This window comes from Pseudonaja textilis, chromosome 1 (assembly GCF_049901715.1).
Source record: "Pseudonaja textilis isolate UNSWEBS1 chromosome 1, rPseTex1.2, whole genome shotgun sequence".
NCBI lineage: Eukaryota > Metazoa > Chordata > Lepidosauria > Squamata > Elapidae > Pseudonaja > Pseudonaja textilis.
Genome location: NC_141990.1, coordinates 11,644,699 through 11,660,824, shown reverse-complemented (window position 1 = coordinate 11,660,824; position 16,126 = coordinate 11,644,699). Strand labels below are relative to the sequence as shown.

At 41.1% G+C, this 16,126-nt stretch overlaps 2 protein-coding genes across 3 annotated transcripts in view; both read left to right on the top strand.

Annotated features, from left to right (window-relative positions):
* Positions 1-16,126, top strand: part of CCDC92B (coiled-coil domain containing 92B) — a 358,816-nt gene that overhangs the window by 71,987 nt on the left and 270,703 nt on the right. The gene's annotated exons all lie outside the window — the stretch shown is intronic.
* CLUH (CLUH binding protein of NUMT mRNA) overlaps positions 1-16,126 on the top strand; it is a 90,356-nt gene that overhangs the window by 3,085 nt on the left and 71,145 nt on the right. Inside the window, exon 1 of one of the 2 annotated variants that reach the window (XM_087926139.1) lies at positions 6,117-6,171. The exons of the other annotated variant lie outside the window; for it this stretch is intronic. Within the exon in view, the coding sequence (XP_087782265.1) occupies positions 6,147-6,171 (25 nt within the window). The 5' untranslated portion in view covers positions 6,117-6,146. Of the gene's footprint in view, positions 1-6,116; positions 6,172-16,126 lie in introns of those variants that run through there. 2 annotated transcript variants of the gene reach the window in all.

The window sequence follows — 16,126 nt, the reverse complement described above, 5'->3', positions numbered from 1 at the left end:
TTAGAGTACATCAGTAAACAAAAGTTTACAACACTGGAGGAAGGCAGTGTTATTTTGAAAGTGCTGTTTAGAAACTGTACATTTGGTCTGTTGCTATCTGACATAATAGTGCATTCTTGTAACTTATAAGAAACTATAACAAGGGTTTACTCCTTCAAATGGTAAGACTTTCTTATCAAATCTGCTTCTCTCTGGTTCCCCACTGACATTTCCTTTCTTGATCTGAATATCTCTCTTTTTTCTTAGAGATTAGGAGAGAAGGTCCCAATTTGACCAACTTCCTTTTAAGATATGTCTTATTGCATGATTATCTTCACATGCTGTCCTAAACCACAATTTGCATAAGCATGGTTCATTTAATAAACCAAGGTTGGCTGGGTTCACACATACTATGTCATAAAGCGTGGATCACAAGCCTCAAGGGATGGATTGCAAAACATGCTACTGAATGTCCCCAAAATACGTTATAACTTAAGCCACTCAGCCTCTGTAGGGGATTATGTAGATTTTTTTTCTCCTTATTTCATATGCAAACATTCTGCACTCTAATCTCCTTTAAAGGGATATCTAGTCTTTGGATACGGTTTGCTATCAAAACCAAAGATCTACCAAGCATCCAATTTCCTGTAATGGCTAACCAGAATGCAAAATTGCAGAGAAAAATGGGAAAGTAGAAAGTGTAATATCTTGAGATAGACTGTCTTGGTATACAATGCTACATATGCAGCATATAAAAGACAGAGCTCGGTTTATCTATTGGATCTTGGGAGATGATAAAATAGAGCTTGATGTATTTGAAGAATGGTTTGTTTGTTTGTTTTTTGCATAGTCAGCTTACCAGTAGCGTTCAGCTTTTGTATTTGAAGGAATTCCTAGGCCCAGAATTCATTAAGGAAGCAAACACATAAAGGTAGTCCTCGGCTTATGACTAGAATTGACCCCAAAATTTCTGTTGCTAAGCAAGACATTTGTTAAATGAGTTGTGCCCCACTTTACAGTCTTCCATGCCATAATTGTTAAGTGAATCACTGCAGTTCTTAAGTTGGTACATGGTTGTTAAGTGAATCGGGCTTCCCCATTGACTCTGTCAGAAAGTTGCAAAAGATGGGTCATATGGCCCCAGGACACCGCAACCGCCGTAAATGTAAACCAGTTGCCAAGCATCTGAATTTTGATCACATGACCAAGGGGATGCTGCAATGGTCATAAGTATGAAAACCAGGTAGAAGTCACTTTTTTCTGTGCCACTGTAACTTTGAACTGTCACTAAATGAATGGTTGTAAGTCAAGGACTACCTATATTATGGTAAAACATTAAATATCAGTCAAGCAAAGTGAATATATTTTGTTTGTCCCCTTCTTGGTTCTTTCACTTGCTTTGTCAGCTCCTTTCATCTCTATCTCTATCTCTTCAAACTTGGCAAGTTTAAGACTTGAGGACTTCAACTCCCAGAATTTCTGAACTAACATAAGTGGAGGAGGAATTCTGGGAATTGAAGTCCACAAGTCTTAAAGCTGTCAAGTTTGAAGGCCCCTGTTCTATGGATTGATTGGAGCAATGTTTCTCAGCAATGTTAAGATGTGGGAACTTCAACTTCCAGAATCCTCCAGCAAGCATGCTGGCTGAGGAATTATGGGAGATGAAGTCCACATATCTTAAGTTTTCAAGGTTGAGAAATACTGGAATAGAGATTTGACTGGCACATAAAAATAAACTCAGTATATGCTGAGAAATCGCAACCTAACCGTAGATTTCGGTTGATACATCATACCTGGAAGAGTTGAAATCTAGAAGCTAAGAATATTGAGTTGTAAAATATAATTTATTCAGTGACCCCCATTTGTACATCACTGTAAGCTAAAACAGCTACATTATTTACATGATTAATGTAGTTCATTTGGTTGTAGCTTCTTGTATTGTATATGACTCAATTAATTTGGTGCTTCCACTCCCCATGAACGAGGGTTATAACCAACCTTGGTGCAGCATGTATCATACTTAAGTCTTAATACTCAGACTGAGATAATGAGGAAATATTCTCCGTATTTGCATGCTGGAAATAATTCTACCTTTATGGGAAGGGAATAAGAAGAGCTATAATATTCACCCACAGAAATCATGTTGCCTCTCTTCACCATCTCCACTCAAACTTTCCCAAGTTTTATTATTATTATTATTATTATGAACATTACAAAGCACCTTAAACTGTGTAACGTTTGAGGAAAACAGGTCATCTGTCTCCTTAATTACCTTTGGCATTTTCAATCTACACTAAAATGGCTGGATCAGATGCGATGGGACTGCTTTGTACATAAAAATGTATAACACATCCTTCCGGTTCTCATAAATCTCTCTTTCACAACTTACAAATTTACAAAATATCTCTTCGGCTCAGAGGGAAAGGGTGGGTGGAATAAAACTGAGCATAGAGCTCACCATTTAGTACTGAGTATTTTTTAAAAGTTTTCCAAAGACTGGTGATATGGGAAGATATTAATCACTGTAGGGCACCCTGGTGAAAACAGTATAAAAATTATTTGGGAAAGGCTTGGGGGGGGTGTGGAAGGAAAGGCCTGAAATTGGCACATCGGGAGTGTTATATTAACTCCACGTGTTGGGGCAGAGATGAACAGTTTCTGGGTTAGTTTTTCTTCTTGGTGTGTTTGTTAGGCAGCGCGTTAGTGTCTTAGATTACATTGTATAAGGGCGCATTCTTTCATGCCTGTAACACTGGAAAAGCAAGCTACCTCTTCTGGTTCTCTACTAAAATGGATTACAGCCTCTTTTATAGATCTCTATAAATTCCGCCTTCCACACTGCTTTTTGCAAGGAGTTAACGCTAACTGACTCCCCTTTCTCTCAGCCAATCATTTATGATCCTGGGAAATTTTGAAAGCAGGAGAAAGTGTTAAGAAGGCGTTGGCCTCTTTCTGCTGCCAAGACTTAATCGGGCACCCTCTTCCCTTCCCTTTTTTCAACAAGAGAGCTGGGAAGGTGGCAAGAAGAGCCAAACACTTACCTGTTGGATGTTGGCTACACTAAATTAATCCTGGCAAAGAACAAACGGTGATAATGTTCACAGGTTGCTCCCTACCATCGTAGCCTTAGTTTTTGGCTTAATCTAGTTTAATAAACCCCGTGGTGAAGCTTATATGTCATGGCTTAACAATGGTAAATTGCATGAGCCAAGAGTTTGCAGTTTCAGGAATACAGGTAGTCCTTGACTTATAAGGATTCATTTAGTGACTGTTCAAAATTAAAACGGCACTGAAAAAAGTGACTTATGACAGTTTTTCACACGACCGTCGTAGCATCCCCATGGTCACGTGATTAAAACTCATGTATTTATGACGGTTGCAGTGTCCCGGTGTTATTTGATCAACTTTTGTAGCCTTCCAGCCAGTTTCCAACAAGCAAAGGCAGTCTGGTAAGCCAGATTGCCAGAACAACTGCATGATTCACTTAACAACTGTGTCAAAAAAAAAAAAAGTAAGCTGGGGCAAAGCTCACTTAATCATTGTCTTAGCAATGGAAATTTTGGGCTCAGTTGTGGGTCGTAAGTCAATGTTGTAAATTGAAGAACAAAGTATGGTTTATCGCAATGTACAGGTGGCCTTCAACTTACGACCCCAATTGATCCCCAAATTTCTGTTGTTTAGTGAAACATTTGTTAAGTGAGTTTTGCCCCATTTTACGACTTTTCTTGCCACAATTGTGAAGTGAATCACTGCAATTGATGAGATAGTAATGCAGTAAAGTAAATTTTGCTTCCCTATTGACTTTGCTTGTCAGAAAGTTGCAAAGGTTGATGACATGACCTTGGGACAGAGCATTGGTCATAAGTATCAACCAGTTGCCAAGAATCTGAATTTGGATCACATGATCATGGGGATTCTACAAAGGTCGTGAGTGTGAAAAATCGTCATAAGCCACCACTTTCAGTGCCATTGTAACTTTAAACCAGGGGTCGCCAACCTTTGGGACCTCAGGGACCACCAAACTCATAATTTTAAATCCCGGGGACCACTAATATGAATTTTGACTGACGGTGGCTTGCTGACGTGGTGGGAGAGAGAGAGAGATCTGATCTAACTTCCCTCCCTCCCTCCTTCTCTCTTTCTCTCTCTCTCTCTCTCTCTCTCACACACACACACACACACAGAGGCAGGGGTGGGATTCAAATTTCTTAATAACCAGTTCTATGGGTGTGGCCTAATTTGTGGGTGTAGCTTGGTGGTCATGTGACTGGCTGGGCATGGCTTGTATGTAAATATTATAAATATATAAATATAGAATTTTTTATATAAAAAAGCAACTTTTACCCAAAATCAGGCAAAGCAGGCAGGCAGATTGAGTTGCTCACAGAATCACAGATTCATTTAGAGATCTGTGTTTCTGCCATCAGCTAGCTGAGTCTCCACTACTTCAGTCCCAAGGAAGGTTCAGCTCTGCTTAAAGGCAGAGCCAAAGATCTAAAGATTAGCTAGAAAGCAAGAAATCCAATGGTTTCCTGCTTTCTAGCTAATCTAAATCTCCCGGCACAGCAGAACAGCTGATGGGGGGGGGGAAGGAAAAATAGCAACTTAGCAGGCAAGTTTGCCAGGTAAGGAGTGAGTGGGCAGGGAGGGTTCCCGCAGGCCATGTGGGTGGTGCAGGCTTGTGTCCTCCGCAGCCTGGATTAATTGCTTTGGGGGGTGCTCTGGGGGTGACATTTTTATGCGGACCACCAAAATTTTCTCGCAGACCACCAGTGGGCCACAGCCCACCAGCTGGCGACCACTGCTTTAAACTATCACTAAACAAACTGTTGTAAGTCAAGGACTACCTGTATAGAAAATAAAGCTACCCTAGATTGTTTTCAGAAAGCTTATACAGGTAGTCCTTGCTTATCAGTTGGTTACTCTAGAACTACTTATGACCCATTTGGGGAAGTTACAATGGCTGCAAGCAGTCGCATAATTGCATTTTGGGTATTTGGCATCATTTATGGCCGTTTGCAGCATCCCATAATTTTTATGGTGTTTTTTTGCTAAGTTTCTGGCCTTTTACTTCTAATTTCTGTCAAAAAAAAAATGCCCATTGGGGAAAATGGACTGGCTTTGTGGTATTCACTTAAGGTGCACTGCAAAAAAAACCCACAGTAAAATCTGAGTATGGAATGATCCACTTAATGGCCACCTTAATTTATGACTGTAATTCTGGGCTCAATTCTAGTCATAATTCACAGACTACTTGTGGTGCATGCAGTTATCACAGGCCTGTCTCATGGAATACAAACAAACTCATTGCTTGTCTTCAACATTAGATGAACAGCAGATTATACATTTTAACTATACATATACAGTTAAAAAGAAGTAGATTCAACACCATGAAGGCTTTCTATGGAAGTTCTTAATAGAATAAAAAGCTCAGACTGTTCAAATGTAATCATTTGATTAAAACCTCCCAAGTTCTCTTCACCTTTGCCCATCTTCCATATCACAGCACATTTTACACATAATACTATGATCTCGATTTACCTTGGCTGTTTGTCCAACATACACCTGGCTTGATTTAATGATGTACTGAAAGTGCATCAAGGGAAAACTCAACTAATTAGAAATGAGATAGAGGTACTGACCGTGGTATTAAATTGTAATAGTGCAAACAGAAACAAATTATGTCTGTTGCACAGGCTCAATATATAGGCAGTCCTCGACTTACAACAGTTCATTTAGTGCCCATTCAGTGACGACAACACTGAAAAATGAGGTGTATGGCCATTTTTCACACTTGCAGCATCTCCATGGTCACAAGATCAAAATTTGGATGCCTGGCAACTGGTTCATATATATGACAGCTGCAGCGCCCAGGGTCATGTGATCACTTTTTGCAACCTCCTGACAAGCAAAGTCAACGGGGAAGCCAGGTTACTAACTTAACAAGTGCAATGATTAACTTACCAACTGTGGTAAGAAAAGTCCTAAAATGGGGTAAAGCTCATTTAACAAATGTCTCACTTAGCAACATAAATTTTGGGCCCAATTGTCATAAGTCGAGGACTACCTATATTAAGACATTAGCAAAAAAATTGTAGTGTTCTGCATACATTTCAATATCTATTACTTTACAGTAAATAACACAGTCGTTACTACAGAGAACACTCATGTCATGGAAGTCAAGAAGTTGTGGTGAGTTGATCTTTCATATGTCATAAATAAGAATAGTCAAAGCTGAAAAGATGCATGGTTTTACAGTCCATTCTTGCAGGAATAGCCATTTTTTAAACTTTGACTTATGGGTGGCCCTCGGTTTACCACAATTGGGACCAAAATTTCTGTTTCTAAGCAAGATGAGCCGTGCCTGATTTTGCAACCTTTTTGGCCATAGTTGTTAAGTAACCATGAAGTTGTCACGCAAATTTGTGAATTTGACGCTGTGAATGCTCCAACACTGGAAGTTTCTGAGAAAAGATTGGACAACTATTTGTCTGAAATTGTGTAGGGATTCCTACTTGAGCAGGAGGGGTTGAACTAGAAGACCTCCAAGGTCCCTTCCAATTCATTCTATTCTAAATCCAGCTTCCCCATCAGCTTTGTTTATTGGAAGCAGGCTGGGAAGATCGCAAATGGCAATAAGATGGCTCTGGGCACCTGTGATGGTTACTAGTCCAAGGACTGTTGCAAGTCCGTTTTCAGTGCTGTTATAAACTTTGAATGGTCCATATAAATGAATGATTGTAAATCAAGGACTAATGTACTTTGGTTTAGTGCAGGGCTGTCAAACTCCTGGCTCATGGGCTGGATGCGTCAGATGCTGGCCACACACCACACCCAGTTTAGCAAAGGGGGAAAAAGTCCTCATATGTCATGTGACACAGCCATGACAATGTGAGTTTGACACCCCTGGTTTAGTGTAATAAGGAATGTAGAATGCCTTTTAATCTAGGATGTTGTTTAAACCCACATTCAGTAAACCGTTATTAACATAAATTTGCTTAGTACACTTTGGAAAACCAAGTCTTTATGTAAATTTGAGGGTATCTTTTACTCTATACCAGGGGCGTCAAACTCACGTCACGGTAGCATCCCGTGACATATCGGCACTGTTTTTTCCCCTTCGCTAAACTGGGCAAGGTTGTAGCCAGCATGTGACGCATCTGGCCCACGGGCCGGGAGTTTGACAGCCCTGCTCACAATGCAAGATACAAGTGTTATAAATAATACCAGATTATTAGAGTTAAAGTATAGGATGAAGGCAGTCTTTAAGTTAATGACCTGGCTAAGACGTATAAGTTTATCTTCCATTTAAACAATCTCTTTCCTTTTGGATCAGGATATTAACATGTTCAAGAACATGTGAACTGAATCTATTCAGAAGAAAACTAACAGAGAAAAATGTGTGTGTGTGTGTGTATGTGTCCTATATCTACTTATTTATAAACCGAATCTAGCTGGCTTTAACAGGGATTGCAGGTCCTAACAGCTACTTGGAAATAATCTTTTTATTTAAAACACTGACCTTTATATGACATTTCTTCTTTGCCCCCCCCCCCCAAGCTAATATGCCCCCATCTTATCTCCTTCCACCTATGGAATATAATTCTCTGTCCATTTGACAATTTCTTCCTTAAACAAATCTCTGTTTTCTTCTTGCTGGTCTTTCTGATCGTAGAAATCTTTCACAACCTATTATTATTTATTCTGCTTTTATCTTATTCTCACTGACTTTTGAAACAACACTAGAGACTTTGATCACAATTGGAACCAGCAATTTCCATTGCTAAGCAAGAGGGTTAAAGTGAAAAGGCAAAAAATTGCTAATCCCTGTTCTTATACAATCTGCCAGTGGGCATGGCTAAAACTGGTTGCGAATGATCAGAACAAAAACATAAGCAAAAGGACCCACACAGTCTTCTATCTCTGCAAAACCACCTGCTAGTGACTGCCAGGGTAAGTTCAGATTACTGTTACTGATGGGTTTTAGAGGGATTTGGGTCTTATATCTGAGCAACATCAGTTCTTCATGCCAGCACAGCTTATCCATTAAAGAGCCCCCGGCTGGCCTCTCAGATCAGTGTAAAGCTGAGCCACACGAATCCTGCACTAGATCTAAAAAAAGGTTACAGGGTCAGACCTGGTTAACGCTGGATGGGAGACCATCAGGAAATCCCACTGCCGTAGCTTAGATTGGGAAGCCATAAAAATGTCCTGGAAGAAGACTTAAGTACTTTGGTACTGTCACCAAGAAAACAACATGAATGTGACCAGGAATCCAGACAAACACAAGTAGGCAGGCCTTTAGAAAACTGTGTTTTATCAAAAGAATGTAATATTTTCCATTTTGATCTGCAAAAAAAAAAAGATAACATCAGGCGTGAGGACTCACTTTCTGGCTACCATGAGTTTTGACCAACATTGCAGGTTTAATTAAGGTCATAAGTCAAGGTCTACCTATAAATACATATCGTAGTTTAGCCAGCATCAGCATTCCAGAATTTTTAAAAAAATATTTAATTTTTTAATTATTGAAGGAAAACCCGGAACTCTCAGATTCGTGTTAATGTCAGCATTCCAGAAAAATAAACTCCAACACCAAAACTCCGAGGCAAGCATTTTCTCAAAGTACCATTTTATTAGAGCTGTCTTACTGGCACATCTGAGAAAGCCCAAATCTGAGAGTTCTGGGTTTTCCTTCAATAATTAAAAAATTCAAAATCCATCCCCTGCACCATCACATGCCCCAATCACCCTCCACCCCAACTTGAGACATCCCTTAAACCACTCCTCATCCAGGTGCAGGAATAACATGACCTTGACTGTAAAGAAGAATGCTGTTATGTCTAACTACATACACTCCATGAAATCCCCCCTCCCAATTTCCCAAGCACAAGAATGTGGCATCGTGGAAACTTCTGGTGCTAATATGGCTTCCAAAGCTGACATCCAGCTCTGTTGAAGAATTAACACTTGCATGAAATGTTAAGCCTGTTTAATTTGGACCTTGAATTGAGGGATTAGTTTTCCTTTTATCCTGATGTACGAACCCAGTCTATCTGGTCAGCTGTATGAATCAATGCTTTGTGATCATTGCAGAAAATCCATTAGCTTGGCAAGCAAAGATGAGGATATAGTGTGAATACCACAAAACCCTCTGGACTGCATACTGTTCTTGCCTGGGTTCCTGACTTGGCCCATGAATGAATCCTATTTGTGAACTCAACCAGTTGTGTCTTCTTCAGGAAACCTGACTAAGCAAACCCATGACTTTCTTGTTGTTGTTTTGAAAATGTTTGACTTCTCATCCAAGAAACTTCTTCAGCTCTGACAGGATAGTGGGGAATGGTAGGATTTATATTCCTTGCAGACAGCTGGTCATTTGTATTCTTTTTGAGGGTACTTGAAGCACTTGGACGCCTAGTGACCCTCAAAGGATGCGAAAGACTAGCTGTCTGCAAGGAATATAAATCTTTCCTTTCCCACTATCCTGTCAGAGCTGAAGAAGCTTCATGGATGAGAAGCGAAACATCTTCAGAAGAAAAAACAAGAAAGTCCAGGGGCCTCCTGAAAAAGCACCTTTGGGACGACCATGACCTGGATGACAGAGAATCTCTATATAATTTGTTAGGACTTTACCTGGTCTATCTGTCACTCTCCAAGTAACAACCTACCTCATAGTAATCCTGTGTACGAGTAGTCTTCGACTTAAAACCATTTGTTTAGTGACCATTCAGAGTTCCAATGGCACTGAAAAAAGTGACTTATGACCGTTGTTCACGCTTATCACCGTTGCTGTCTTCCCATAGTCATGTGATCAAAATTCAGATGCTTGGCAACTGGCACATATTTATGACGGTTGCTGTGTCCCGGTAGTCATGTGATCAACTTTTGCAACATGCTGACAAGCAAAGTCAATGGGGAAGCCAATTTCACTTTACAACTGTGTTGACTTACTTAACAAGTGCAGTGATTCACTTAACAACTGTGGCAAGAAAAGTCGTAAAAAGGAGCACAACTCATTTAACATCTGTCTTGCCTAGCAATAGAAATTTTGGGCTCAATTGTGGTCATAAGTCGAGGATTACCGGTAATTAAAACTGTGTTTCTCCCCAGTCTGTTCATTCGGGAGACTTCACTTTGTACAGCTAGCTACAGATTGACATGTGTATTCATTTGCAAAAAATAAATGCAATTCCCTTGGTGTATTTTTCTTCAGAAGAGGAGGGAAAACCCCTTAGACTTCCAACAGATGTGGATGTGAATTAACCCAGAGGCCAGGAGACAGTTGAGATCTTCAGACTCCTTTCCTTATCTTATTGTGCACACAGTTGAGGAAGAAAATCTTTGTCCATTCCCGGAAAGGTAATCCTAACACAAGGAGTCCCTGGCAGATGTTTTGAAAAATAACCTCCGGAATTTTGAACGGATTAGGAAAGTGTTCTAATGAGTTTTTACAACATTGCTGGGATTAGAGGGAAGAGAGAAATTGAGGATTGCAAGTAATGATCAGAAGAGAATAATACGGGTAGTCCTTGGTACATTTCGTGACTGTTCAAAGTTAAAACAGACGTGGAAAAAAGTGACTTATGACCATTTTTCACTTACAACCTTTGTAGCATCCCCTTGGTCAAAATTCAGATGCTTGGCGACTGACTCATTCATACTTTTGACCGTAATGTAAATCCAGGCTTTGGTGGGCACAAATCAATGAGTTAAAGCTGGGTTCAAAGACCATTTTTTTCTGCAAAGGCAGCCCTTGGGTCCAATGATGGGGGAACTGCAATACATGTGTATTTGGCATTGGGTAAGACGGGTGGGGAGGGGGAGAAGATCGTCTGAAGTTTGGTGGGTATATATGTATATGGAGATTCTCAATCATCCAGGTCATGGTTGTCCCAGAGGTGCTTTTTCAAGAGGCAACTGGACTTTCTGAGTTGTTGATGTTGTTTTTAAGACGTTTGGCTTCTCATCTAAGAAGCTTCTTCAGCTGTGACTGAAGCGTGGGGAATGGAATATAAATATAAATGGAATATAAATCCTTCCGTTCCCCACCAGTCAGAGCGTATATGGAGATTCCCAGTGAGTTTTCTTTGAAAACGTTTCACTTCTCATCCAAGAAAAGCTTCTTCAGCTCTGACTGGACGTGGGGAATGGATTTCTGTTCCATATTATGTTTAGTCCCCACCGTCCAGTCAGAACTGAGGAAGCTTCTTGGATGAGAAGTGAAACGTCTTCAAAGGAAAACCAAGAAGTCCAGTTGCCTCATGAGGGGGGGAAAAAAAGCACCTTTGGGTTGGGGGGGGGGGGAAAGCACCTTGCCTGCTTTGGGGGGAGGGGGGGAGGGAAGGAATAGCACGTGTCAGCTGGCCCTGTGTGCAAATTACAACGGCCCGACCGCGAGGCGGGTTTCTTCTCCTCCTCCTCTCTTTCTCCCCCTCCCGTCTCCTTTCCGCCACCTCCTCCTCCCTCAAGGTCACCTTCACAGGGCTGCAAGTCCGGCGCAGCCAATCCGGACGGAGTGGGCGGGCTTAATGAAGATCGCAGGGTTCCTTTAGGAAGGTGTCCTTTAGTACCTTTTAGCGGGGAGCGGGTGGGAGGGGCGACGGGTGGAAGGAAGGATCGCCAGCCAGACCCGTCTCGTCATCGTTCAAATAGATGTAACTCTCCTTCCCCCTCCCCCCCATCCACGACGCGCGTCCTAAAAACCGGCCCTGGGTTTGGCGAAGTGGAAGCGTGCGGGGGAATCCCGATGTCCTTGGGCGCGCGCCCGGTCTGGAGCAGGGAGGGGGCGGGGCAGATATGCCTCCTTTCCTCCCTCCTTCCCTTCCCGCCCCGCGCACGTGGCCGCTTCTCTGTCAGCGAAGATTCCACCCTTGGCAACAGCGGCTCCGCCCCGGCGTTGGCCCGAGAGAGATTTAAAGCGACAGGCACCCTTTTATTTTTATTTTATTTTATTTTCTTCTTAGAACAATTAATCCGTGGAACGCCTTGCCTTCAGAAGTTGTGAATGCTCCAACACTGGAAGTTTTAAAAAAAGATGTTGGATAGCCATTTGTCTGAAATGGTATAGGGTTTCCTGCCTAGGCAGGGGGTTGGACCAGAAGACCTCCAAGGTCCCTTCCAACTCTGTTATTCTATTTTTCCTTCTTGCATTATGCGGGCATCCAGGTCACCGCAACAGTAGGCAAAGGATGCGCTCTTGCCTTCTGGCTAGTTTAAAGGCATGAGTGGTTGCCCTGAAACTGTGGGGCATTATGGAGCTTACGAAGATGCCTCTCTACCCTGGATGCCTTTGCCATTGCAGGCGGTCCTCGACTTACAACAGTTCATTTAGTGACCATTCAAGAGCATAGCAACTGACATTTTGGGCTCCATTGTGGTTGTAAGTCGAGGACTAGCTGCATTATGAAGCAGTTGATACATAACCGCCTTGATAAAGAGTGTTGTGATAAAATGAAAGGTAATGTAGCTGTATTTATGCGTGCCACTTTCACTTGGGCGAAGCAATTCTTTTAAATTTAAACAGGAAAAAAAGAGGGCTATCATGCTGCAGAGCCAGGCCACCACCTTAGTTTATATTTCCAAGAATGTCCAAATATAACAAAGTTAACAAGATGCTCTTCCCCTTCTCCACATGCTGCTGCTTGAAACATAAATCTGATTTATGACTCGAAGGACTGGGATTTTTTTTCTGCTTTGTGCATGAACGTTTCCCTATTTCACCTTTGTTTTTGGAATTAGCCTGCTTTAATTATTAAATTAGAAGTTTTGGGTGGAAACAGGCCCTACTGCAGGAATGGAATCACTGCGAGTTATTTAATAAACTAAGGAAAATGCATTGATTGAGGTGAGGGAAGTCCCAGTTAGAGGAAGAAATACAGGCAATCTTCACTTAACTACCAGTTGCTATGTTTCAAGTTATGACCAACCTCTCCAGAACAACTTATGTTTGAGTTCTGCGGTGCCTCCCCATCACATGATCGTATTTTGGGTGCTTGGCAACCAGGTGGCATTTATACTATTTGCAGTGTCCCACAGTCACACAATTATGATTTTTCTTTTGCCAGTTTCTAACATTTACTTCCAGTTTCTGGCAAAAAAAAAATGCCCATTGAGTATAAAAACAGCTTTGTTTAACGACTTTGGCATTCACATGCTTGTTGCAGAAGAGGCCATAAAATTGGCCATGATCATTGGGTGACCTGCTTTAATGACCCCTGCAAATTGCAACCGTAGTTTTGGGCTCAATGACAGTCCCGAGTTGAGGAGTACAATACCTGTATGGCAAATCTCTCAAGAGTTTTCACATCTGAGGTAACTCCCCATTAAGCCTGGGAAGTCTTAATCCGTCTCAGCCTGGGTTTTTAATGCAGAATTCAGCTTTTCTTTTGAGACTGTGCATTGTTCCAGTCCAAGATCAGTTCAGACTTCTTGTGTGTGGCATTGCAACAAGTCAATTTTTTTCTGGGTTACATAGAGGGCCTTTAAAACTTCAAAAAGGCTCATCTCCTATTTAAAATATGATGACTTTTCAAAATTGTCCCTCTATGTCCTCACTGTGTCTCCTGAATTTTATTTATCCTAGAAGTTCTTTAAAAGAGAATGGTAGCTTGGTGGTTTAGCAGTCCTCCCCCTGGAGCTGCTCAGATTGCTTTATATTACATATTTATTTTACATACGACCTGACAAATGCAAACGCATATGATCTGAAGCAAAAAAATTCAAACAATGACAGAAAGGGCAGGCCGCCTGTTTTTCCATTTTCAAAGTGTGGAAATTACTTTGTTCTTCATTCTTAGTGTTACAGAAGTGGAGGAAAAGAAGGCAATTGTGGATTGAGGGAATGGAAAAGGCCGTCCAGAAGTATTCTGGTTGCCTTAAGCAAAGCTCGCTCTCAATCTTCCCATCTCCGGAAGAGATGATAATAGCTGTCAGCAGGCTTCCCTGATCAGATGCAGTATTGGGACTGCCAAAAGCTCCATTAGCTGGGAATTGGGGTTGGTGCATATAGAGAGGGGACTAGGATAGAGAAGGTAGAAGTAGGATTACCAAAAGATAAGATGTATGGTAAGTGTGACGTGCTAGGAATAAAATGGAAAACCTCCCCTGAAATTGCCAAACCCCAGTTTTGTCTGTTGCAACCATCAGCAACATTTTGGAATATGCAGCCTGGGTTTTTATTCCAGGGTGGTAACTTAGAGATTGAATTTGGGATCATCTGCATACAAGGATGTTTTCCAGACATAGGCATGTACAGATAATCCTCAAAATAATAATCCAGATAATCCAAAACAAAACCATTTGTTTTCTGACCATTTAAAGTTACAATGGCACCGAAAAAAAGGACTTATGGCTGTTTTTCACACCTAGTAACTATTGCAACATTCTCTCATGGTCACGCGATCAAAATTTGGATGCTTGGAAACTGGTAACTGGCAACTGGTTCAGATTTATGCTGATTGCATCATCCCGAGCCGCTTTTGCGAACTTCTGACAAGCAAAGTCAATGGGGAAGCCAGATTCACTTAACAATTGTGATGCTAACTTAACTGCAATTATTTATTTAATAATTGTGGCAAGAAAGGCCGTAAAATGAGGCAAATCTCACTTAACAACTATCTTGCTTAGCAAAATAAAATTTGGATCCAATTGGATTTGTGTCATAAGTCGAGGACTGCCTGTAATGCCTTGCGGAACCAACTCCATATTGCTTCTGCCTCTCCTGTGACCGACTGACACTGTAAGCTCGAGGACAGAGGCTTATATATTATAAAGCACTATATTGAGGTTGGGCATCCCACAACTTTTGAAGCACAAGTAGCCTCCCTTCCAGTTTACAGCAACTGGATCACCCCAGCAATTGGATCACCCCAGGATTTCCATCCCAAATATTTAGTAACAGAACAAAACACAATTTGGTATATTGCAAATTTTCATGTTCTTTTTTTTTTTACATAATTTGAAGGTCACACAGTCCATTGTAATAGAACAAACAGTCAAGAAATATGCTGTGAATGAAGAATAGAACGGAACAGAACAGAAGAGAAGAGTTGGAAGGAATACAGAAGAGTTGAGATAGAATACAGAATAACAGAGTTGGAAAAGACCTTGGAAATCTTGTAGTCACAACCCACTGCTCAAGCAGGAGACTGAACACCATTTTAGACAAATGGTTGCCTAATCTCTTCTTAAAAAACCCCCAGTGATGGGAGCACCCACAACTTCTGAAGGCAAGTTGTTCCACTGATTAATTGTTCTGTCAGGAAATTTCTTCTTAGTTCTTGATTGCTTCTCTCCTAGATTAGTTTCCATCCATTGCTTCTTGTCCTGCCCTCAGGTGATTAGCCATGAAGGTTTATAATACATGTTTAAATGCCCTGATGTGTCTTCACTTGCAAAGATCCTAAGACTGCAAACTATTTCCTGTGATATTCTATGGAAGTAAAAGTTGAAGAAGCAAAATAATATGGCGGTGTTTGAACTTTAGTGTTGGAGATTACTCTTGAGAATACTATGGACAGCCAAGAAAACCAACCAATGGATCATTGAACAAAACTGTCTCAAAGTTCTCATTCAAGGCACAAAAGTCCAGCCTCAATTTTTCTTCAGACATGCCAATGTTTCTCAACTGTGGCCAGTTTAAGATGTGTAAACTTCATTTCTAGTGAAGAGATGGTCTAGGGATGACATGATAATAGTAATTCCAATATCTTAAGGGTTGCCACAAAGAAGAGGGGATTTTTCCTATTTTCCAAAGCATCTGAACACAGAACAAAAAGCAATAGATGGAAACTAATCAAGGAGAGATCCACCCTAGAAATAAAGAAAATTTCCTGACACAAAATCAGTGGAATAACTTGCCTTCAAGAAGTTCTGGTTGTCGGAGGTTTTTAAGAAGAGATTGAATTGCCTGGTATAGTATAGATCTCCTGGTTGAGCAGACTAGAAGACCTCCAAGGTCCTTTCCAACTCTGTTATTCTGTAATTTATCTTAAAGTTGTCAAGGTTGAGAAACACTACATTATGCCAAAATCCAGCTCTGATGCTGGGAAAAGTGGAAGGAAAAAGAAGATGTCTATGGAGATTATCAGTCATCCAAGTCATGGATGTCCCAAAGATGCTTTTTCAGGTGGCAATGGGGCTTTGT